This window comes from Gavialis gangeticus, unplaced genomic scaffold, assembly GCF_001723915.1.
Source record: "Gavialis gangeticus isolate Ggan-Ray unplaced genomic scaffold, GavGan_comp1, whole genome shotgun sequence".
NCBI lineage: Eukaryota > Metazoa > Chordata > Crocodylia > Gavialidae > Gavialis > Gavialis gangeticus.
The window spans coordinates 55989772-56013485 of record NW_017729025.1 but is presented as its reverse complement, the minus strand read 5'-3'; the positions used below and the strand labels follow the sequence as shown (position 1 = coordinate 56013485).

Genomic DNA, 23714 nt, shown 5'->3' with positions numbered 1-23714 from the left:
AGAAGGGCAACAAGGATGATAAGTGGCATGTTGTGGTTCTATATAGTAGGCATTTGTCTGTCTTGTGAAACAACAGAATTATGCTGAGCAAGACCTTAGCTCATCGAACATTATCTTCACTTGAAAATAAATTGAAGCTGGAGTCACTTCTCCAGAGTGCAAAAGCCTGAGTAGTGTATATAGAGACAACAAATGGCCCATACACCAGTGTTCACCTTTTGGTTTTGCTGACTTAATGCAAAGGAAAGGCAGGACTGATAACACCAAGTGCTGGGCAGTGGTTAAATTACCTAGGGGTTCCACATAATGACAGACTAAAAAGGCTAGGCCTACTCAGTTTAGAAAAAAAGATACTTGAGGGAGGACAAGAGTTTACAAAATACTAAATCGTGAAGAGAAAGTAAACAGGGAATTATTAGTTACCATCTCTCACAATACAAGAACAAGGGGTCACAAAATGAAACTAGCAGGTCATAAGTTTAAAACCAACAAAAGGAAGTTCTTTTTCACACAGCATGTAATTAAAGTGTGGAACTTATTGCCACCAGATACAGTGAAAGCTGGCAGTTTAATCAGGTTAAAAAAAGGGGCTGAACAAATTCTTGGAGGAAAGGGGCATCAGTAGCTATTGAGCACAGGAGGCAGTGGTACAGCCTCTGAATCAGAACTGCCTAGACCTTGAATGCTGGAGGCTGCAAGTGAGAGAGGAACACTGGACAGAACCTTGGTCAGACCCAGTTCACTCTCCCTTTCAGCATCCATTCTCTGCCCCTGTGTGACACAGGAGGCTACATATGATGGACCTAGGGCCTGATCCAGTAAATGTCAGTTCTTATGTTTGGAAAGGTAAAAACAGGCCTAGCTAAAACTGCTACACAACCAGTGCTGGGCCGAAGGGTCCTGTACAGATCTATGGCAAAGAGGGACCTTTCCTCTTCAGTGTCAGGGCTTTCCCTAAGGCCCCAGTGAGAACCATTGTGCTACTGGAGGTACCACTTGTGAAGTGACAGGCCCAACTTTGCTCAGTAAACATCCTGCAGGCACTGGCAATAGCCTCAGAGTGTCAACCCCAGTGTCCGAGGTAACTTTTAGCACAAGTAGCTCCATTCTGCCTCCACAGCAGTTTCTACGGGTACAAGATCCCCCTGTCTTAATGTCCTCATATGCTCATGGGGTTTGCTGTACAGTGTAACTTGGATGCTGCATCCCACTTTGTTACTCACGAGTGACAGGCAAAACAAGGCTTCCATGCAGCAAATCAGGAACATTCCTCAAGTTTGCTGGGCTCCCACTGGATAAGCAACGCTGTAGCTTCCTTTCCTTCCCACATGTACAACTCCCCATGGTGCACCATCATGGGGAGACCCACTCCTGTGGCAGACAGGGCCATAACAGTAAAAGCGGCTCCTTTTGGAGGCTCTGTCAAGTGTTTTCAGTCTCTTTTGCCTGCATTCTCCCCTATCTGCCTGTGGCAAGGACAGACCAGGGCTTGATTTGCATGAAGATTCCAGCTGTCTCTGCCAAGGGTGCAGAGCAGAAAATGGTATGCTGCTTGCAATAGCATTCAGCACAGCTAATGACTGTGGCTCCAGCTGGGTGAGATGCCATCCCTTGCCAGCTGTGCCAGACATGGTGGGAGGTCCCTCTGGGGAATGCTACAGACATGGGGCCAGACACTACATGATCCAACTTTCCAGTAAATTCAGATTTTTCTCCAAAACAAAAACTTGAAAAATGCAGGAGAAATGCAAATAAAATAGTGGCCTTCAAAGAGCTGCTATCATAGGGAAATTAGAGTACCCAAGTCTGGGGAGGGTTGGCAGGAGAGGTTTGGAGTCTTCAGGATTGGCTGGCTCTTGGCCCATGGTTAGATTGAGACCCCTCCCCACCCCCCAACCCCCCATCCTTGGACTTTGAATAAGGGAAGGTGGGATGAGAAAGGGAGGGGATTTGAAAGGACCTGATTTGTCCAGCTAAAAACTCCTGAAAGCTTATCTGGGGGAAAGGAGGAACTGGTCCTTCCAGCTGCTGGTGCAGAATAGGGGCAGCACTCATCATCTACAGGAAACCCACAGCACTTATGCTCTTGGGGGTGTTCACCATCACTGAGCTAATCCAAGTCTCTGATCACACAAAACAATCAGGGGAATGATGGCTATCACATCCACCTTGCTAAGCTTCCTGCTTTAGGACCCCAGCCCAGTAGCAGAGAGGTATGGAAATAGATGCTGTGCTTGAGTTGCAGCTTTAGTGTGGGACTGGACTGAAGAAGCCCCCCCCAGGCATGACACTCAGGGAATGCAGGCTGTGGTTATTGGGGGAAGGGCTCCTCCACCTGGAGAAGCTTTTTGGATTGAATTACTGCTCTGCTGGAGCTTCAGCTTCCAGGCAGCTTGCGGAAGTGGCCTCTGGGCTTGTCACAGAGTAAGATGAGAATACAGGCTGGCAAACAGTTATAGGTGTCTTATGGTGTAACAAATACTTTGGCTACAGAAAAGACCCTCTCCCTACCTGTCCTAATTTATCCCAACATTTCTGTGGTGTAGGCAAAGGTTCACCTAGGACTACTTCACAACCTGCTGGGTTAGTGTCCAAGCTCCTACTCTGCCTGGGGTTTCCCCTACTAGAAATTTAGGAGTAGGAAACCAGCTTCAGACTATATTTTCTCTTGAGCTTTGCCTTGCCCCTACCACAGACACTCGCTCTCTCCCTGGCCCTCCCCCACAGACGAACTCAAGACATCCCTGAATGGAAACTAATTATGTCTCAACCAGTCTGATAAATCAGAAGAAATAGGTGTGTTGCTGTGCATGGTCCTAACACCTAGACTTTTGTTACAGGCAGCCTGAATTTATGCTGGGCTAACACATCACAGCAACTCAGCTCCTTCACAAACACAACGCAAATGTCCAGTCAGGCTTTCACCTCCCTTCTCCACTGAGGCTGCTTTCCATAGTCTTTGATCTCTTCCCGGCCAAATCCCAGGCCATTATTCTCATGTTCTCGTACTCAACTTCTTGGCTACTTGGCTACTTCTAATATTGTCAATCATCTCTTGTTCTTTTCAGTCTCACCTTCCCTTGGCTTGCATGCCTCCATCCTCTCAGATCACTCCCTTCAAAATCAGTTCTAGGGTATCCAAGATCAGAAGGGGCCATTAGATCATTCTGTATATTGCAGGTCATTCATTTAGCCTGCCACCCCAGTAGCATGCTCAACAACTCTAGTTAAACTAATGTGTTCGAGTGTTTATAGACCTATAGCCTTGGCCCATCCTGTTATTTTTTACACCCTTTCACTGGATCATCTCTTCTCTCACAGATTCAATTACCACTTTTAAACAATAACTCACAGAACTACCTCTATGCTCCTGACAAATCTTCCTCCCTCCCTTTTTCCTTCCATCAATCCCATGTTTCAGGCCATCCCCTGACACTTCTCAAAAGCCTTACCATCAGCTTTGATTTAACATAGGCAAAGTGTATTTCCAGCTCTCTGACATGTCTCCACCCATCTCTTACTAGCCCCTGCTCAAACACACCTCTTCAAGGAGGACTGGAAAACCATGGCCTTCCTAACATTTCAACAAGCTAGACAACTGAAAAAACAAATATGCGAATACACTGGAGCAGCTAAACATCCCAGCCTGGTCCCATCATGCCCCAGTCTTTACTGGTAAACTGCCTCTCTAGACTGCAATCTCCTTGTGGAAATGGACCTTACACATGAAGTGCCTACATTGCTGGTTGGTGCTAAGGAAAAAGGATGACTAAATGTAATAGCACAGAATGGTCACAGTGGGACACGAGCAGCAGGTTAGTTCAGTGGGACATTTGCCTCAGTTTCTTCTCTGATGTTTTCTGCACACTATAACACACCTCACATAAAAACTGAGGTCAGCAGAGATGTCTGGCCATATTCAGACTCTACTAACAATCAGTGTCTCGGGCAGCGAGTCAATCCAAACAAGTTCTCCATTTGTCTAGCCCTCGCCTGGCTGCACTTCCATACATTTGAAAGTGTTTACACTGAACTAGTTTCTGCCATTTCTGTCTTTGGCTGCTGGAATGTTTGAAATTCCAAGAGCTGTCAGGTCTGGGTCCTGATGCATGGACTCCCCAGGTCAGTCAAGCAGAATTGGGAATTTTATTCTGATACCTGAAATGCCAGAGGCACACAGAGCATGTACCATCACTGAGTTATGGTCTAACAACTTGGAGAGTGTGCAAAATGCAGGCCCTGTCTGACAGACAGATGGGCTCTGAACATTGGGTCTGGACGCTCCTCAGGTGGGGACAACACAGAGTGATGAACTCTAAGCGTCAGGGGGAAGGCTTCTGAATACCAGCACCTTGACTGGAGAAAAGAGTCTCTAACTGTCTTTCCTCAGACACCGAAAGTCCTTGTTAGAGGAAACTTGGAATGAAACTAGGGACAAAGAGCAGTGATGGCACTCAGAAAATGGGTAAGATGACTCTGTTTCCCTGCCTCAGTTCTGCCTGAAGCACTAGTGTCAGATGCTATGAGAACACTAATGTAAAAGCCCATCAACAGCTCAGCGCTGCTTCTTGCATTAGAGCAGCTCAGCTTTCCCCTGTACTGACCTTACCATGTATCTGCTTTACAGGCACTCTGACTTGCTCCTTGTGGTTTGCCGCATGTGGGGCTGTTTAGAGAGCAGCGAATCAGGGATGTGTTCAAAGAAGACAGAGAGGCACATGGAAGCTCTGCACCTTCCCAGCTAGCCTGAGTTTCAGCTAAAATAAGCAGGAGCTGGTTGGTCTCCACAGAAAGGCTCTGTAGAAAAGAACTGCCTGGTGGCACAGGCACTGGGAAGACTCCCAGGGCACACATTCTTTACCATAATTTTTCACATCCCTATGGAAATAATCTGATGAGAGCCAGACAGGCATATGTCCATTTGTCCCTCTTAGCTCAACAAACAGAGAAGCAGCAGTCTGAACAAGAGGCAGCCTCCCCTGAGGTCCAGCTGCTTCTGGAACACAGGGCAAGCAAACAGCCACGGAACTGGGAGCTAACAGACACTTCTAAAATGCAAATGTCTCACCCAGCTGTCTGCAAAGAGCACAGATGGATACTTCATGTCGCAAGGGGTGAAACCTGCTTCCTATGGAAAGTATATCAGTCCTTGCGCCAGTCTCCCAGTTGTCACTGATGGCCAAGAAGTCATACACAGAGATCAAGGCCTGGGATATTCAATTCAATACACACTAGTAATGTGGGGTTCATTCCCTGATATTCACCCACCCTGCAGAGTCTGAGGGTTGTACTAGACACAGATTTGTGATTATCTTTGAAGTCGATGGAGTTTGGGTCTCTTTGGGTCCAGAAATCCAAGGGTATAAGGCATGGAAGGAACAGCTGAGTCTCTCTCCTATGGCATTTATTGCCAGGAGATACTGGTACCTAGCAAGGATAAGGATGGAAATTCTCTTTGCCAGCTATCACCCAACAGAGCTACCACACGTAACCCCACACTCTGAACAGAGATCAGAGAGAAAAAGAGGAAGTGGAGGATGGGCAGAGAGAACCTGGTGACAGGCAGAGGAAGCAGGCAATGATCTTGAATAGTCACTGGAAACAAAATGCTGGAGGGGTGGGGGAAAAGGCCAGTGTGTGACATATTTCCTTGTTTGTACCAAGCCCAATGGCCACATGATCCTTTGCTTGCCACACATGCTCCTGGGCATGCTGGGAGCAGACTGAACAAGGTGGGACAACACAGAGCTGTGGCAGAGCCCCACAGGCAAGAAGGTGTCAGAAACTTAGTACTTCTCCTCTTTACAAGGTTCTAAGATGCAGATGTTGAGGTCTGTTATTTCAAGGAACGTGGCCCACAGCATTGCCAGATTCTCAGGCCAGCACCATCCCAGCATGAGGCGGAAAAGGAAAGACAGGGAGAGGCAAATAGCTCTAAAAATGCTTGCAAGCAAGAAGAGAGCCTGACTCTGAGGCACTGTGGGAAGGGGCTGGCAGTCTTGTGCCAGGGAATCATTTGCCCTTTATATCTGTTATCTCCTCAGCAGTCAGACTGTCCAGTTCTCAGAGGTCTGCTTATTCTAGCTTACTGGGGGCTAAACTTTTTGGTAGGTGTACCATGAGATAAGCCCCATATCTTCCCCAACTGCCACTCTGATCCCCTTCCCCTGCCCAATCTGCTGCTCTTACCTGCTTCCTCCCCTATCTGCCATGAGCCACACACAGAAACTGTCTGTGTCATTTGCACCACATGTGCTGCAGGTTGGCTACCTCTGCTCTAGTCCATCTGGAGGGATAGGGGCAAAGGAAAAAGGAAATGGGGGTGAGGAAAAGAATAAGGAGGTGCACAGTTTGCCTCTCTCTCTCTGCGGTGCCCCCTTCTTTCCTTCCCCTTCCCTTATCCTTTGTATTTTAATGACATAATTTCTTTCTATTTAGTACCTCTGCTCCCTGCAAGTCCAGTCATAGCACCTAACAAAGTAGCACAGCCTATGAAAGCTTATGTCCCTCTGATAAAGTTACTCTATAAGATGCCACATTGCCCTGCCAGATGCCACACTGATAAGCATAGGACTCCCAGAAGAGATTAAGAAAAGGCGAGGAAGGCAGGAGAAGGGTAGAGGCAGAGGAGAAGTGAAGAGACTCCAGCAGCCTCTGACTGTCTCCTGGCACACTCCCTAGGTGGCTAAATATGGCTGGGATGAAAGAAGCCTGTAAAATAAAGGCAGATCTGGCTGGCTGCCCACCCACAGGTTCGAGAGCTATTAGCAGCAGTTATTTGGTCACACAAGTCTCCTTTCCAGTGCAATAATCCCTTCTTCAGACTGTTTGCAGATTTCACACACTCTCCCCACTGGGGGGCAGCCCATTAAGGGGCTGAAACCTGACCTCCACTCAGGGAGCCCCTAGGCCATCTCACAAACCTGCACCTGCTCCATCTGGAAAGCCAAGCTCCATCTGGAAAGTGGGGGAGCTCCCCTGCTGAAGGAGTGGAACAGTGCTTGGCTCCATACTAGCCAGAGGAGAGAAGGGCAAGCACCATCCTTTTGAGAACAAGCAGAAGCAAGCATACACCTCTGAGCATTATTTTACAACCAGCAAGTCCTTGCTAAGCAGCCGGGATCCAGTGACTTGTTCAGCTGCTGCTAATTCTGTGTTTCTGCACAAGAGAGAGGACTAAAGAACATAGCACTGATAGGCTAAAGACTATCCCACTCTCCTCAGCAGCCTAGAATCCTACAACCTTACCCAGTCCCTGAAAACACTCTGCCATACTGAGCTTTCCAGGAGGTCAGTGTCCTGCCCATGCTCTCCCTTGCTTGAACTCTGGGATAGCCAGACAGATGTGCCTACCCACAGGGAGGGGTGTGAAGCAGCCATCCTGAGCAGGGTTAGAATCATTCAGTCCACAGGAAACTCCCTCTACCCCCACAGGGTGTGATTTCTTCCCTGGAAACCACAGCACCCCAGGAAGCAGCACTATGGCACGGGTCCAGGGTCCCAGCAAAGCAGCTAAGGATTCCCACTCCCTCCCCCACCATCCCCTGTCAGTGTCCATCTCCGGGGACCAGAAAAACAGAGCTGGATTCCTGTGCCCCTGGAATGGACTCTAAGTGCACTCCTGCCAATTGTTTGATGTAGTGTTATTTCCAGAGCCCCTGCCAAGCCCGCGTCGGGCCTAGAGCAGGCCCGTAACTCTATAGGGCCAAGTCTGCAGCCTCCTAAGCTAATCTAGGGCTGTACCTCCTAAAACCACGTCCCTTGTTTTCCTGTTTCTCCCTCCTAATGTATCTGGCAAGGAGCAAACCACTGGCTGAGTTGGGGTTTTACAGAGGCGGTTTGTGGAGAAAGTGCAGAGTTCTGAGCCAGCACCCAAACCAAACCGCTCCTCCCTGGCGCGTGGGCTGAAGCCAGAGCAAAGCAAGCATCGCTCTGGATGCTGTAAGACACTTTCCTCCCCAGGGGCCTTTGACAAAGACCCCCAAACTCTAGGGGACCTGAAGTATTGCCTTGTGCTTCTACAGCTGTCAAGAGCTGCCCCTCTGTTCTGGATCCTCCTAGACTGCACAGGCCATGGAGAGAAAGCTCAACTCTGTTTATTGAGAAATCACAGACTGTCACTCTGTATTCTTTCATGGAAACAGTCTTCTCCTGCAGCAGCACTTACCTGGTCGAGGAGGGCATGAGATGCATCTGTTCACTCCCCAGAAAAGCCCTATGCTGCCACAGCAATCCTCAAACTTGGTCAAACCCAGCAGTGGGTTAGCACACTGAGGAGGGAAGGGGAGAAGAGAAGTCAGGTGTCTCAGGGAGAGGGACTGAGCCATACAGCCTTCCCAGCTTCTGTCTGCCTCTCGAGCATAGCAGAACCCAAGCCAGGGCAGTGTGACAGGACGATAAGGGGAGTATAGTCACACTCAACTGTGAAGGTGGGAAGCAGAGTCAGCACAGGGGATGCCTGCCTTCTGCTAGACACTAATACAGCCTTCATCACAAAGCTCCCTGCAAGAACAGACCAGGGCCAGGGATATAGTTTAAGACAGTAAACAGTCTCACAGACAAATATGAGCCTCCCTGTGACTGTGCCCCATGGAGGAGATGGAGGCACTACACAGAACAGAGAGCAGGCCAGACGTGATATTTCTCAGCAAAGCCCTGGATAAGGCAAGTGCTTGTTTTTAGCCGCACACTGATTAACCAGTGAGATGGGTGCACAGCCTCAGCCCTTGGGGGGTCCTGTGGTCAGGTGCCTTTGTTTACTTAATGAGTCTCTCTTTCCCCTAGCAAGGCCCTCTGGATTACAGGCTCCCCCATCAGAGCTGAGCTGTCGCAGTCCACAGGCCAAATCTGGCCTTCATCCATGTGAAAGATGGCGCCATGCCCAGTGCTCACATTCCAATCAACTCAGCTTTAAACTGCAATGGAAGAGACAAACACTTCCTGCCTGGGCTCCTCGCCGTCACCCAGTCTACTCGGTCACAGCCCCAGCTTTAGTTAAACAAAGTATGAGCACCGCAAGGGCAGCCCTTCCGCCCATCACAGAGCTCCCCCATGCAGGTGTATGGGATCCAAGAGTGAACAAAGGTCTCTTTAACTTGGCCTTTAAACTGGCCACTTACAGGACATACTTACTGGGGCTGAGGTCGGCTTTACAGAACTCTCAGCTTTATGGAACGCACAGCTCAATGGGGCTTTTCCAACCCTTTGTTCACATATAAAATGTTTGGAGCCTGATCTCATTTATTTTTGCTTTAGGAAATTGTTAAGAATTAATCCAGCTGAAAACGTCTTGGATGGAAACTAGTAAATGATGGGAAAGAAACCAGCAGGCAAGCAGCATGAGAGCTGAACATACTCTGAGAGGGAGAGAGGGAAACAGCCTGAGCTATCAGCCTGTAGCAATCATCCACGGGGATTCACAGGTGTTCTGCTGGGCCCCAGGGACCTTCAGTACTTTTCCACTGATTCAACAGAATCACAGAACTCATGGAAAACGGCAGAATAGAAAGTACAATAAACAGAGAGCAGAGGCGAGGGAGCTCATTGCATGCTTCTGGTTCCTAAGTTCTAAGCAACCTGCACGGGAAGGCAACATTCCATGAAAATTAGACTCTCGTTTGCTGCATGAGAGGGAGAGGAATTTTCCTATGCTTTATATATTTTCTACAATAACCAGAGCAGATCCAGAAATGTTCCTATAAATAGGGCTATTTTAAGGAGCCAATGTATGAAAGACACCAGGGCTGAGCTATGCAGTCACAGGGCACGGCATGGTCAGGGCAGCCGCTCTGCACCACACTGACAGGCAGGGGCAAAGGGCTGTTTCTCTCCTGGTGGGTCACACCCATGCATCACAACACTGCAAAGGCATCTGGATGCTATCCATGTGTCACTTTAACCTGCCTGCCATCCACATAGGTACTATACATGTTCTGCTCACATCACACGCATGCACTACCCCATACAGGTATGCCTGCACACATCATACATGCATATCCTTCTCAACACATGCCTGTGCTTCAAAGCAGGACAGGTTCAGTTCTTACCTGTCCATTTATGGCCTCTTGAAAACACCTTCCCATAATCTCTTGGGGCCCCTGATGCTGGCCACTCTCTGTGGTGATGCTGTTACCATTGCCATTGCTGTAGCTGTATTGTGTCCCAGTTGGTAGCTGAGACATTGGTACAGCCTCAACACTGTTCTCTTCTGATTGTTCTGAGTCGCTCCGCACTCTGGCCACCTGGTGGATCTGCACAGTGGCCTCTGGAGGGTGGTTGATGTGGACATTCACCAGGGAGGGGTTTAGAGAAGCTGAAAGATGAGTTTAGACCAGCCTTGTAACAATTGGGCTATGCTTGCCCCCTGACCTGCTTGGCATCAAAATAGCTTCTTGCCTGCCAAAGGGTAACAATGGAGGGGATACAGACCTCTCTAGGATGCCCACTCTGGGTAATCAAGAAGGAGGCCATGCCTTGGAGCAAAGCCTTTGCCTGCTCTCCTAGCCAGGCAACCTCCATGGGCCTTTTTCAGTGACCTAAAACCAAGACTCAAGACTCCCCAGGGCACTACTTCAGCACATCATGCTGTGTTACTGAACAGTTGTGGTGAGGGAGGTTTGATGCACAATTGAAAGAAGCTAGAGTTCCCATGGCAGCATTCACAAACTCCTTTCAGGACTCAGACTGCTCAACACAGAGGGTCAAAATCTACCTATTGGGCACAGGGCCAGCTCCTACTGACTTCAGCCATGGATGCTTTCCAGAGAGAGGTCACACAGACCCTGGTGCCCCTCTGTAGAAAAGGCCTTGCCCACTCAGGCTCTTGACCCTCTGTACCCTGATGCAGTCTTACTTGCCCCTATGGGCTCTCACAAGTTCCCACATTCCCCTGTGTGTGCCTGCACCCTTTCCTGCTACCACTCACTGCCAGCCCTGCTTCGGGAGCCCTGCTTCTAATTACTCACTGGTCTGGAAAGAAAAATGTGAGACACTAGAATACATGGATACCTGCTTCTGTTGCTGACTTCAGAGGGGGCTTGAGAGAGTAGAAATGTTTAGCCACAAGGCGGGGGGATTGTGGGCATCCTGGAAGAGGGAGCTGATACCAGGATGGAGTGGCACTCACCAAGCTGGTTGGACAGAGGTAGTGTATAGGTGGAATGCTTCATGGAGCCATTGGCTGGGGTATTTGGGACTCTCCCTGTTTGTTTGTTTTCCAGTTTTGGAGCCGGCAGGTGGCAAAACTTTCCTGTAGAGTTAGATGGGCACCAGCACTCATCTCTGCCCACACAGCGCCCTCCATTCAGGCAAGGGATCTGGCAGAAGTCTGCAAGGCAATAAGTCTGCTTAAAAGAGGTCTTACTTTCTCCCTCTAGCCAGTGAATAGTCCCAGGTGCTTTGACTGGTCAGCCTGGCAGCCTTCCCTTCAATTTTCAGCAGAGAGCCAGGCCCCATCATTTTTTGTAAGCCGCCTTGGGATCTCTACTAAGAGTTGCTAACCATCAGGTAAGAAATGAAGCCACCCACCCTGTCCTAAATGCAGTATGCAGCAAGTGCCTTCAGTCAGAGGCTGAAGCAGATCAGTGCCCATTTGGGTTTAGAGCAGGGGTGGGCTATTATTTTGGGCGGAGGGTCACTTACTGAGTTTTGGCATGCCATTGAGGGCCGCATGACAGCAGCCAGGAGCAGATAAATATTAATTTTCTTAATTTTGAGGGGGCCTCGCGGGCCAGATAGAATGGCCTGGTGGGCCACATCCGGCCCTTGGGCCACGTTTTGCCCACCCCTGGCTTAGAGACTCATATGCCCTGCTGAGCAGCCCACAGACTCAGGATGGTATTGCAGGCACCAGCAGGATCCCTCAGAGGGGTGGGAGCTAATATAGCATTACATGGAACAGTCAGCTTAATCCCTGCCCTCAGCTTCAGACCTTGCAAGAAACCTCATTTGAGTGGGATCACTATTCATAACAAGCCCAAGGGAGGTTAGTGGGTGGAGGAGGGAGACAGCAGGCAAAGGGCTCTGGGTATGAAACCTCTCTCTGTGCCTGTCCCATGTTGTTCAGCAGCTGATGCTGTGAAAGAATGAGATAAAGCACAGGAGTCAGAAAAACAGGAGCAATCTATCTGCACAGGCTTAATGAAGCATCCACATCTGAAACCACAAGTTGTCCCTTTCAAGCCTTGTCACAGGGTTGGATGAAGAGTGTGGCTCAGTCTGTCCCAATGACAATGAGGCTTTTGCAGGAAGCAGAGTTTCCTAACAATTCAGTCTTTCTGCAGCATGCAATGAGACACTCCTGCTTCAGGCCCTCGACTGTCTGTTAGGTACAGGCTAGGAGATGGGTACCCATCATGATCAAAGGCCTTTGCTTAGAGATTACTCATCCACTTGTCTCAGTCCTCAACTCAGCCAGAGTTTCACTCCAAGCTGCCCTGGTTTTGTGGGGCATGAGCTTGTCTTATATCCCTCAAAGTCACAGAAGCTGGCACTGAAATGGTTCCTTTTTGGGTCCCTCTAGTCCAGTGATTCTCAACCAGGAAGCCAGGCAATGTTAGCACTGCTAGGTGTGCAAAAATGATTCACAAGATAAACCCAGAGATTTCAGGTAGGAATCCACAGTGTTCAAAACATTGTGTCCTGTTGTGGTCTTTTTGAGTTCTTTGCAATAGAAAAATTAATCTATTATTTTTCTGTAGTCAAAAAGAGTGAAAACTAAGAGCTAGAACTGTCTAAGGTATGCTTTGCATCTAATGAAGTTGGGAACCACTGCTCTAGTCCATCTCTACCTCCATGGGATTGTTTTCTATAGCCAGGTTCCTGGCATGAGGGGCAGATGACCAGCCCTGCCCAACTCACCATACGGCAAAGGAAATCCCTGGGCAGACCCATTATCTGTGAAACAAGAGGAAAGTTTTCAGCAGTCTGGTCCATTGGAACAATTCACAACTTGCAGCCAGCTCTCCTGGCTGCCATGTGAATGAAAGGAGAGAACAAGAGGAAATTAGGTGATGAAAGTCAGCCCCAAGCCTGGATGCCAAGGAAAGCAGCAAGCTGGCTCTGACCGGGAGTGGGGCTGAGTTCTGTCTGTTACTGTGACTGAAACCCATGTCCTCTTCTGATATGTACCTCCAGAGAAAGTGAAGGTGTAGCCCCTGACAGGGAGAAACAGATGTTTTTCTAGGCAGAGAAAAAGGCTGCTTTCCTGAGCTCTGAGTCTGTAGAGGTTTCCCTCTCTTAGAGAGAGAGACATAAAAGAGGAATCCAGGGAAAAAGATGGCTGGAGACTCAGGGATACTCACAGATGCGGAAGCCAGACTTGGGGTCATGGTCATGCCCCCCTTGGCTGTACAGGGTGGTGGTGTCCCCTTTCTCACAACTATTGTAGCAGCGGCCTCTCTGGCAAGTCTGTTTGCAGATCGTGGGAGTGAAGACAATCTTGATTTTCCGGATCTTCTCCGTCAAGTTGGCACCTGTGAGAGAAAAGGACAGTGAAAAGGGGACGCAGCATTGCCAAGCCATAGGGATGTGTATAGCCCTCACTGCAGAACATTTACATGGTAGGCAGGTACCAGGGCAGCTGTAGCCAAGCACCTTCTCCAGCTGGGCTACTGCTTTGGTATCACTGCAGCAAGGGAGCCTCTTTCAGACTGTAATGGAGTCTGCCTGCCCTTTGCTCCTAATATCAAGCTCAGACTGTTCCTCTGATTCTGGATACTGCTTTGTGTCCTGTCAGCACTAACTAGGGCTTTTCTACATGGGGAAATTTACCAGCAAGATTCTCTCTCTAGTTTTGCCAGGGAAATGCTCTATAAGAGTGCATTTTTCTGGACTAGCCAATTCCACTTCCAAAGCAACACATGCTAATCTGGAAAAGGTGTCTCTGCATGGGACATCATACTGGCAAAACCAGAGGTAGAACTATACTGGTATTATTGAGCTGTGACAGACAAGCTCTGGCACATATCCTGATTTCTAGGTATTCACCTGGACATTTCCCTAACATTTCCAAATTAGCCAAAAGAGGTGGGTCACTGGACATTCAAAGGTCTGAAAAAATAGGCACCATGCAGAGCTTTCCCATAATCCTGAGCTAGCTGGCTATGTACTACCAGGACATTAGAAGGCCTCCAGAGGCAAGCCCTGATCACAGCTTATGAGTTAAATAGCTGGAAAAGACATTTTGAGTGTGTTTTAATCTATCATTTACTGCATTTGGCTAGGCCATGCTAAGCCATGTAGCACTTGCTCCACAAGCATCATCTCCTAAACTGGAAGTAGTGCAGATGCATCAGTGCAGCACTCCTTCATGCAGTAACTGAGTGGTATAAACATCTCCTTTATAACTTCTCAAGCCACAGCCCATAAGATCAGGGTTCTTTCTTGGAAATCTCGTGTAGTGTGTACTCAGCAACTTTCCCTTACTTTTTTGCACCTTACAAGGTATGTCAGTGGTTATACACTCAGAGCTAATCATATGGCAGGGAACTGCATCATTCCTACCCTTTGATTGGGTGAGGCAATTCTCTTCCAGTATAAAGACTTCAGTATAATCGGCTGACGCAATTCTCTTTCAGTATATCCAGCCCAAGTTTCAATTTCCCTGAGAAAATTGTGCTCACAAAGCTCCTCTCCTTCCCACCTTATAGTTCACCCTTGCAAAATGGGGCTGCTTCTCCAAATCATACTGGTCTTCCCCAGTTTCCCACTCTCCTGCCTGCCTGGTGGCCTTGTGCAGGGAAAACAAAGTTCTTTTGCTGAATTCTCTTGCACTTGCTGCTTTCCAGGAGGCTCTTTCCCCTCACCCCAACTCCATGCATCTCTCCACATTGCTTGTTTCCTTTTCCCAAGGCTCACCTTTGCACTTTGAGAACTAAATCCCAATGCATGTAGCCTACAGCCCTCCCCAGGGTATCAGGCAGATGGCCTCAGCCTCTGTGTGCTTGCTATCCCTCATCATAAATGCAGTCAGCGTTATGCCTTCCTGAGGAGATCCCACACAGAAGAGCCCTCAGAGATACTGGTCGCCCAGGTCGTCTTACCCCATGGAGGTATTGCATGCTGTTGAGAGGCTGCATTCAGTCCAGAGTTTCTCTGTGCATGTCCATTCCCACTGGGCAGAACATTGGATGTTAGCTGAGTATTGACAGCTGGGTAGCGCCGGACAGTGCGTGAAGACCCCGTGTGCTGGGAGGAAACAGGGGAACCCATTCTGTCCCGAGTCCTGTGGAAGAGAAAGCCAAGCTGACATCCATTACAGGTGACTGTAGTGTACTGGAGGTACCTACAGCACCTCCTCACCCTGTGCCTCATATGCTAACCCAAACTCCTCTGCCCCTGCTATGCCATATGCAAAAGCTCAATCTGTAGGATCTGTGCCCTGAGCTTCATTCATTCCAGACTCTTTCTGGTCTTCCTGTTTCACTGCAGTACTCCCTCCAAGGGCCTCTCCTAATGCCGTTCAGGACACATTTTCCACAGGGCTTTCTAGCACACAGCTCTCTGCCCTCACCACTACCACGGCAACGTGCCAGTGGCCCCAGATAATACAGTGTTCAGCAAGGTCATTAAATGAAGGTATGGATACCAACAGGCAGGCTGCACCCACCTCCCTAGAAAACATCATAATTCAAGCACCAATCCCAACGCCAGTAGGAGCACAGCTGTCTTCAGCTCTTCCCACTTTATGCATGAACTACAGCCTACAGCACTCAATATAAGGGAAAACTCTCTGATGAGTGCACATAGTTGCTGAGAGGTGCAGGAGAGCTGCAGCGTCCCTGCACCCCCTGAGCCAAAGACAGCACAGACCCAAGGGATGGATAAGATACAGTGATAAGAGGGAAGCTGTAATAAAGTTGAGGCTGCAACTTGACTCACCCTGATGTGCTGTAGATGTCACAAGAGAACACCAAAACCCTCTGTCCCCACAGTCAGACAAACTGTCACAGCACCCAAGCACTAGGCAGTGATACCAAGTCTGCTATCTATGTGGTCACACTCAAGTCTATCCCCTGGCTGCAATGCCAGAACACAATGCATCTAGAGATGATGCTGGAACCATTCCTATGCCCCAGTGTGGGAAGTTTCATGCAGCAAGGAAACAAACACACACTGAATAACCAAGAAAAAACAGTTTGGAACTGCTCAGAGACAGACAACAGCCTCTTCACTGCTGCCTGGAACACCAGCTCTGTCGCCCATCCTTCTGCGCATCTCTCAGTTCAACTTCTGGCAGGAATAGGAGACTGCAGGCTACCTCATCCAAATGAGCACCTTCCCTAATTCCTCTCACTGTCCTACAGGCTCTGGACACAGGTTCTCCAAACAAACCTAAGACCTGTGCACTGGAGTGCCCGAGCAGAGGAAGACATAGGCAGCACTGACTGCTCTCCCACAGCATATAACAAGAACCCCCACCTCAGTCACCGCAGGGAGCAGATTCAGTCCTGTTGGCCAATCTGCTTGGTACAGTCATTTCATCTCACACCTAGGGTTCATTATCTTTTAAACTGTCACACCTGTAGTAAGACACCAGGTGCCTATTCCTCCAAAAAGGCAGAAACAGCACCAGGTTACAGCTGATGTTCTAGCTAGCATCCATTTCAAATGAATCTGATAATGAAAATAATAGCTATGCTATCCAGCTGCTGAAATCTGCTAGGAAGTTGAGAGCTGCCTTCAGATCTAGTCAGGCTGCTCCTTAGGGCAGTCTAATCTCTTCATTCTTTCAGAAAAATGTGGGACAGCTTTTCAATAAGGAAACAAAGCCGGAGCTAACACACATGCACCTCTGCCCTGGGTGTAGTGACAGGTGTGGTGGTGTCCTAGTGCTGTCTTCAGCCTGTTCCCAGCAGCAGGGCTGCTTATACACAGACTATCTGGGCAGCTCAATCAAGTCATGCCTTTCTCTCAGGCGTCTTTTTCGTTACGTGTCCTATCTGAGATCGTTGATGACAAGTATTTACAGAATTTGCAGGTTCATTAGATATGACAGGGCCGCGATGGGAGTGCTTCTGCCACGGCTGTTACGGCAGTTGGAACTTTCAGAAGTGATTTATGAAGCTGAAATAATTCTCTGAGCTTTGATGCTGCCCTAGGGAGTGCTGGGGTCAGGAAGTGCACTGGCTCTTTCTAACTCACCCTTCCCCACCCCAGATTTAAGTGTTTTTTTGCATGTTTATCTCACTGTGGGAGCTTCCTCGGAGGCATGTGTTCTCAATTTCATCTTAGGCACTGACAATGACCAGAGATGCAGCAGAAATAGAAGCCAAGCCAAGAAAACAAACAAACCAACTATGGCCCATGAATGTCATAAATGAAGCAAACATGACAAAGGGACTCAGTCCCACAATATTTTTCAGTCATTTCATTTATGGGTTTTGGCATTTTACAGGAGCCAAGCAGGAGAATGTGAAGTCACGTCCTGCTCTCAAGACCAAGCTGGTAGCTTCCACTCTGCTCCCCCAGAGCAGAGTTCTCTGTATTAACCCAGCTACTTGCCTTATGTCTTGGGCTGCTCCCTTCACAGTCCCATGCTGCTATACTAGCTTCCACCTCCCCTTCACTGACCAGCAGCGCCGGGCTTCCAGGGGTGTTTTGTCTTTTTCAACAGATGCCTGTATTCACTCTATATTCTACAGCAGTGGTGTTAAACACACAGCCTCATCATCTGGCTCCAGTGCTGGCCCTGGGTCTGAATTCATCCAGCCTAGCCCCATGGACAGGGCCAGGACACAGACTGCATGTCTGACCACTCTGGGAACTGTGCTGCATACAATGCCTGATCCAGCCAGTCCAGGACCAGCCCTGCATGCACATGGCAGGCATCACATGTGGCGCAATTCCAGACCAGCTGCCAGGAGCACACTACAACACAGTGTGGTGAGGTGGGCAGCATGTGTAGCAGAGCTCTGGCTCCAGTTGGTCTGGGATCAACACTGCATGAGACACTTGCCGGAGCTGGACTGCACCACCTGCAGCGCCTGCCCCAGCCACTCAGGATATGTGCTGCATTAAGGGACAGATCTTGCAGCAGGTGCCAAAGGCACTACTTCCAGCATGGAGTAGGGAAGGGTTTGTTGCTCAATCCGGCCCTTGGACTAACCCTGTGTCACTCATTCAGCCTGCTGGGTAGATGAGTTTGACACCCCTGCTCTACATCTCAAACAAGATACTAGTTAAGGTGAGGATTTTCAAAGAAATGTAAAAGGTATTAGACAGTGATATAACCAGGGTGAGGCAAAAGGGGGTGAGATGGGACCCTGAGCTGGTTAATGCCATGAAAATACAAACTCCCTGTCGGGGAGATACTCAATTACAGGACAGCTGAATTTAGGGATGAAAAACCCCAACTTTAATAATTAGGGAAAATACTACAATGGAAGTGGGGAAGACAGAATATAACCTAGAAGTTTAAAACGCAATATCTCCTAATGATTTTCATCTCACCCCTGGCCAGGACTTACTTCACAGTCCACAGGTGGTTCCAGTGGCAGGCAGGAATCGGCAACCTCTGCAGCCAGGGTTAGAATTACACTCCGACTCCTGGGGGTGGCCTGCAGTGGTGACAGCTGGAAGCCGGAAGAAGCCACCGCTGAAGCCACAGCTGCTGCCACCACCTGACTGCTTAGAAAGGTGTGGGGAGGACCAGGGGCTCTTGTCTCTTATGGGGGAGGTCAGCCATCCTGAGCCCCCCAGTAATTTGAACCCTGTCCACAGCGAACTTCTCCTCACTGCTGGAGGCCTCAGCTTCTGTGCTTCCCTTAGCAAGATGCCTCTGCCCCACAGCTCCAGCCTTTTCAGTTGCTGTCACCTCATGGCAGACTTTCTTAATCTACATCTCGGGCTTTGCACCAGCAGGTTTCCATGGACTCCAGCAGCCTGCAGAGTCACTTACCATCCAGAGGGCAGAGAACAATTAGCAGAGCTACACCCTGCCCCTCTGCAATCCAGCGATTAACCCTTTCCCTGCCAGAACAAAACCCATCTAAAGAAACCCTTTCAAAATATAACATCCAAGCAAACAATGGAACCACATAATCGTCATAGGGGGCAACTGCTCCAAGTGCCAACTTGGGAGAGGGGGGATGGAAAAAAAGCGGAAGTAACTGCTCCCCTGTGCCCTGGATACTGCTCAGCATTGTCCCTATGCTACTGGTGTTAGATGCCAAGATTCCAACAGCTAATTCTTTTAGGCTCCCTTAAAAATCCCAACCTGAGAGCCCTTTGCAACTAAACCTAGCCAGCCCTCAAGCCCTATGCCCACCCTGACTCAATTCAGGTCCTCACCTTTCAAACTAAAGCTGCTCTGGGTCCAAAGGGATACGTCTGCCCACTTAAGTACCCCCTGGGGTTTGGCCCCCCAATTAATGGTCATTACAATCCACCCAGCATCTTTAGAAAATACAGTTTATTAAACGAGGGGTGCTCAGACTTTGCCATAACCGGGACCTTGCCTCTCTGTCCAGTTGTTGTCACCTGGTCTATATCATAGTATCACAGTGCTTAGGGTCAGAAGGGACCTAAGCAGATCATCAGGTCCGACCCCCTGCCCTGGGCAGGAACGGGTGCCAGGGTCATATCACCCCAGTCAAATAATCTCTCTCTCTCTCTCTCTCCAGGGTGCCTCAGCACAGGGCCTCCACACCACATACAGCTGAGGGAGCAGGCATCTTTCTCTGTGTTTGTCCCAGTGCATGCCACTTTGGCATAATTTGTGCCACTTTTTTTCACGGTTTTTTGCTTTTGCTACTGGGAAATCCCAGAAATTTTGCTCCAGTTATGCAAATTAGGAGCACCGTGCACAGATTAATGAGGTTTGTGGTGCCACAAACTGCATGTGCCTGCACGTCTGGATCTGGCCTGTAAGTCTAGGCAGAAGCACTGTCAAGCAGAAGTAAAAATTGAGTCTAAGGGCTCTTTAACAAGTTTTCCTTGCTCTGCTCCCTTCATTGTACATTCTGCTGCTGTCAACACCAGGATGAAGGAGTCAGGCCCTGCTCCATAATAAAGAGTTGGGGCTCTGAGCCTGAGTTCAAGCAGCTGAGTGGGAAAGTTCTCTGGCTTCAAATACATGTTCCCGTCTGGTCTCCCTGTCTTTCCTACTCACATTTCTCCATCCTCATCTTCCCTCCCTTACTTGATTATGGAATATCCTCATGGCAATGACTGTCGCTCCTGTGGTGGAAAATCATATCAGCTCATAAAAGCTGTCAAAAGACAAGGTGTGGAAGGCGATTTGGTTTTATGGGACGCTGGGCCACATTCCAGTGGAAGAGAGCGCTATACAAATGGGACAGTCTGCATCTCACAGGTTAGAGTCCAGTATTCCCAGATGGAGTCTAGCTGGAGCAGTCCAGAAGAATCAGCTAAACATGCAAGGGGAGAGTGCTAAGAAGCAAGTGTGGTGCCAACTCAGACTCAGTGTGTTGTGAATAAACTGAGCCGAGGTGGCAAACAATGCAAAGGGTAATAAGCAAAAGGAACTGGAAGCTCCTATGGATTGGAGATTTGCAGTAACTGATCCAGTGAAGCACAGTGGAACAATTTTCATGATTGGAATGTTAAAATCACTGATAAAGGAATACGTAAAGGAGTGGGGGGAAGATGGTACTTTATATTAAATATACCATAACCTGTTTAAGAATTAGTGATAACTCAGAGCCATTGGGTCTCGCATGGTTCAAGCTGCTAAACAACATAGATCAGATGTGGGTAATGGTGGGGATGGGTTACAGAATCAGAGGTTTATACCAGAGAAAAGACAGAGTTAGTTTGTGAGCACCAGCCTATAATGTGTGGAAAAAAACCCAAAAATCTGTGTTGTGATGGGGGACATCAATTTGGAACCTGTGCTGGCAGCCCTATGTGGCCAGAAGTAAAACATCATTACAGATTCTAAACAATTATCTTTTTTGGTTTAAATCACCAAAGATAGGGCACCTGACCAGAGGCAGTTGTTTTTCAGATTGCATTTTGATGGATAAAGATTAAATAATTGGGGGAAGGGAAGTAGGTGGATGCCTAGCAACCAGTGATTTTGATACAAGCACATTCAATAGGGGCACACAGAGAACAATCCCAACCAATAATATAGAGACCGTTGATACTTCAAAAAAGATAATTTCCCAAAGTCAAGGAAAATTACAAGCAGAACTGAATTGGAGAAAACAGCAAAAAAAAATGTGACTGAAAATTGGAAGTTCTTAAAGAGGAGTTCTTAAAGAGATTTTGCAATCAAGAGAAGGAAGCTTTTGTGAAAAGCCCACCTTGTTTCTGTGGTCAAGGCAACAATTAGAAAGTAGTGGAATACAGCCAGAAATCAATATAAATTAGAAGCTATAGAAATGCCTAAGTGAGGCTAAAGACATCTGGGGAAAAATCCATGGCTGACAAAGCTAAGGACAAGAAAGAAAGAATACAAAATATCAGAAGAAAAGAAATTATAGTGACGGTATCATCCCATTACTAGTCAGAGATTCTAAAACTGTTTCTAGTGATGCAGAAACAGCAGAAGTATTCAATAAATAGTTATCTTAGGTATTTGGTAAGAAATGGGATTTTAATTTGTATCATGAAGAAATTTCCATTAGTGACTAAGGGGGATGTTGCAACATCTCCTAGAGACAAATATTTTAAAATCACCGGGTCTTGATAACTTAGTCCAATACAGATTAAGAATCTCTGGCTGAGAATCTCTGTTTTGCTAACATTTATTTTCACTGGATCTTGGAATACTGTGGAAATTCCAGGTTGGAAGAGTGATAATGTAGTGCCAATATTCAAAAAAGGGCAAGTGGAATGATCCAAATCATCTCGGGCCAAAAAATCTGGCAATCCAGAACAAAATTATAGAAAGGCTGATGTGAGGTCCAATTAATAAAGAACGTAAAGAAACAAATATAATTAAGACAACATGGTTGCATAGAAAATAAATATTGTTAAACTAATCTAATTACATTTCATTTATGAGATCACAACTTTGGTCAATAAAAGTAACTGCATACATGTAATGCACAGCACAACGTTCTGATTTTAAAAGTTATTGCAATATAATATAAATAAAGCACAAGATTAATTAGTTACTTAAAAACTACCTAAGTGACAAATCTCAAAAAGGAGTTGTCGATGAATAATCAGCATTGAATAGGGCTTTCTAGAGAGGTGTAACAGAGAGTCCTGGGCTTTAAGATAAAGGCAGCCCAGCCAGGGAGCACAGCAGGGCAGGCAGGACACAGCACCTGCCAGGGCAACAGGGTAAAAAGAGTCAGTCAGCAGACACCTACAAGTGGTCAGCTAACTGATGTAGGTAGCGCCCTAGGAGCATATAAATCCAAGGCTGGAACTGGCAGGGGATTCTGTCACTGGCTGCCATAGGGGAAGGAGCTCCTGCCATGGGAAGCCACCCAGGGATGCTGGGCTGACCATTCCCTGCCTACAGGAACAAGGAGACTCAGGGAACTTGCAAGGTACCTTGGCTAGGAAGCATGCTATACTGGGGATAAAGGTTTGCCTTTTTAAAGGGACAGAGGGCTGCTACTTCATTATAACTATGTTATAGCCCAGGGACTTAGGTTATGTTGGTGTTTGACCTGGTGGTTTGGGATAAGGCTGGAAGGGGAGGTACAGAGGCCTCATTAGTACCCAGGGGGCACTCGACTGCCTTGAGCCCTGCCAAGGTCAGGTACATGGCTCAAGCAGTTATTGGGCCCAGGGTGGGCAGAGAGAGAGGATGCAGCCACACAGGGGCCTGGCACACAGGGGCCAGGGCAGAAGGGACAAATGAAGCTAGAGCCTCAAAGCCAGATCCAATTCAGTGGGCCCAGACTAAAAGGCCTAGTAAGATTAAAGGAGCGGAGGCCAAAGCTCCACACAGGGAATAACATCCATGTAACTCCTGCAAGGCATGAAGCATGGTAAAGGGAAGGATTTGGAGCCATGCAATTAGCCCATAAGGCTTGAGGTGCCCTTCAGTGGCATGGTTACAGACTGAGGCCCGGTGAGGGACCTGACTGCAGACAGAGACTGGCAGGGTCCAGTTGGACTAAGGCCATGCAAAGGCCTGTGGGCAGCATCCCTATTCATTTATATTTCCATCAAGGTGTGGCAAGCACACTAGGGGTGGAGCAGGGCACTATCATGGAGCCATCAGGGGTTGTCATGGCCACCCTTGGGACCCTGATGTGTTACAAGAGGGCTCACAGAGGCCGGTACTAGATAGGACACTATTCAATGTTTTTATCAGCAATTTGGAAGTGAATATAAAAGCACACCTCATTAAACTGAAGAAAAGCCTGCAGCATCCTTATAGGCTCGGCAGTGCTACGCTGGCTAGTACTACGGAAGAAAGAGACTTGGGGGTCATCATTGACCACAAGATGAACATGAGCCTGCAATGTGATGCTGCAGCTACTAAAGCAACCAAAACGCTGGCTTGCATCCACAGATGCTTCTCAAGCAAATCCCAGGATGTCATTCTCCCCTTGTACTCAGCCTTGGTGAGGCTGCAGCTGGAGTACTGCATCCAGTTTTGGGCTCCACAATTCAAAAAGGATGTGGAGAAGCTGAGAGAGTCCAGAGAAGAGCCACGCGCATGATCAGAGGTCAGGAAAACAGACCTTACGACAAGAGGCTTAGAGCCATGGGGCTGTTTAGCCTGGAAAAGCGCAGGCTCAGGGGTGATCTAATGGCCACCTATAAGTTTATCAGGGGTG

At 48.2% G+C, this 23714-nt stretch overlaps 1 protein-coding gene across 9 annotated transcripts in view; it reads right to left on the bottom strand.

Annotated features, from left to right (window-relative positions):
* Positions 1-23714, bottom strand: part of LTBP2 (latent transforming growth factor beta binding protein 2) — a 150335-nt gene that overhangs the window by 49821 nt on the left and 76800 nt on the right. For all 9 annotated transcript variants that reach the window (XM_019518811.1, XM_019518818.1, XM_019518815.1 and 6 more), the window contains exons 4-8: positions 15042-15223; positions 13302-13472; positions 11126-11326; positions 10047-10312; positions 8168-8270 (exon numbers count right to left, since the gene is read on the bottom strand). In XM_019518811.1, coding sequence (XP_019374356.1) covers positions 8168-8270; positions 10047-10312; positions 11126-11326; positions 13302-13472; positions 15042-15223 — 923 coding nt within the window. The remainder of the gene's footprint in view (positions 1-8167; positions 8271-10046; positions 10313-11125; positions 11327-13301; positions 13473-15041; positions 15224-23714) is intronic.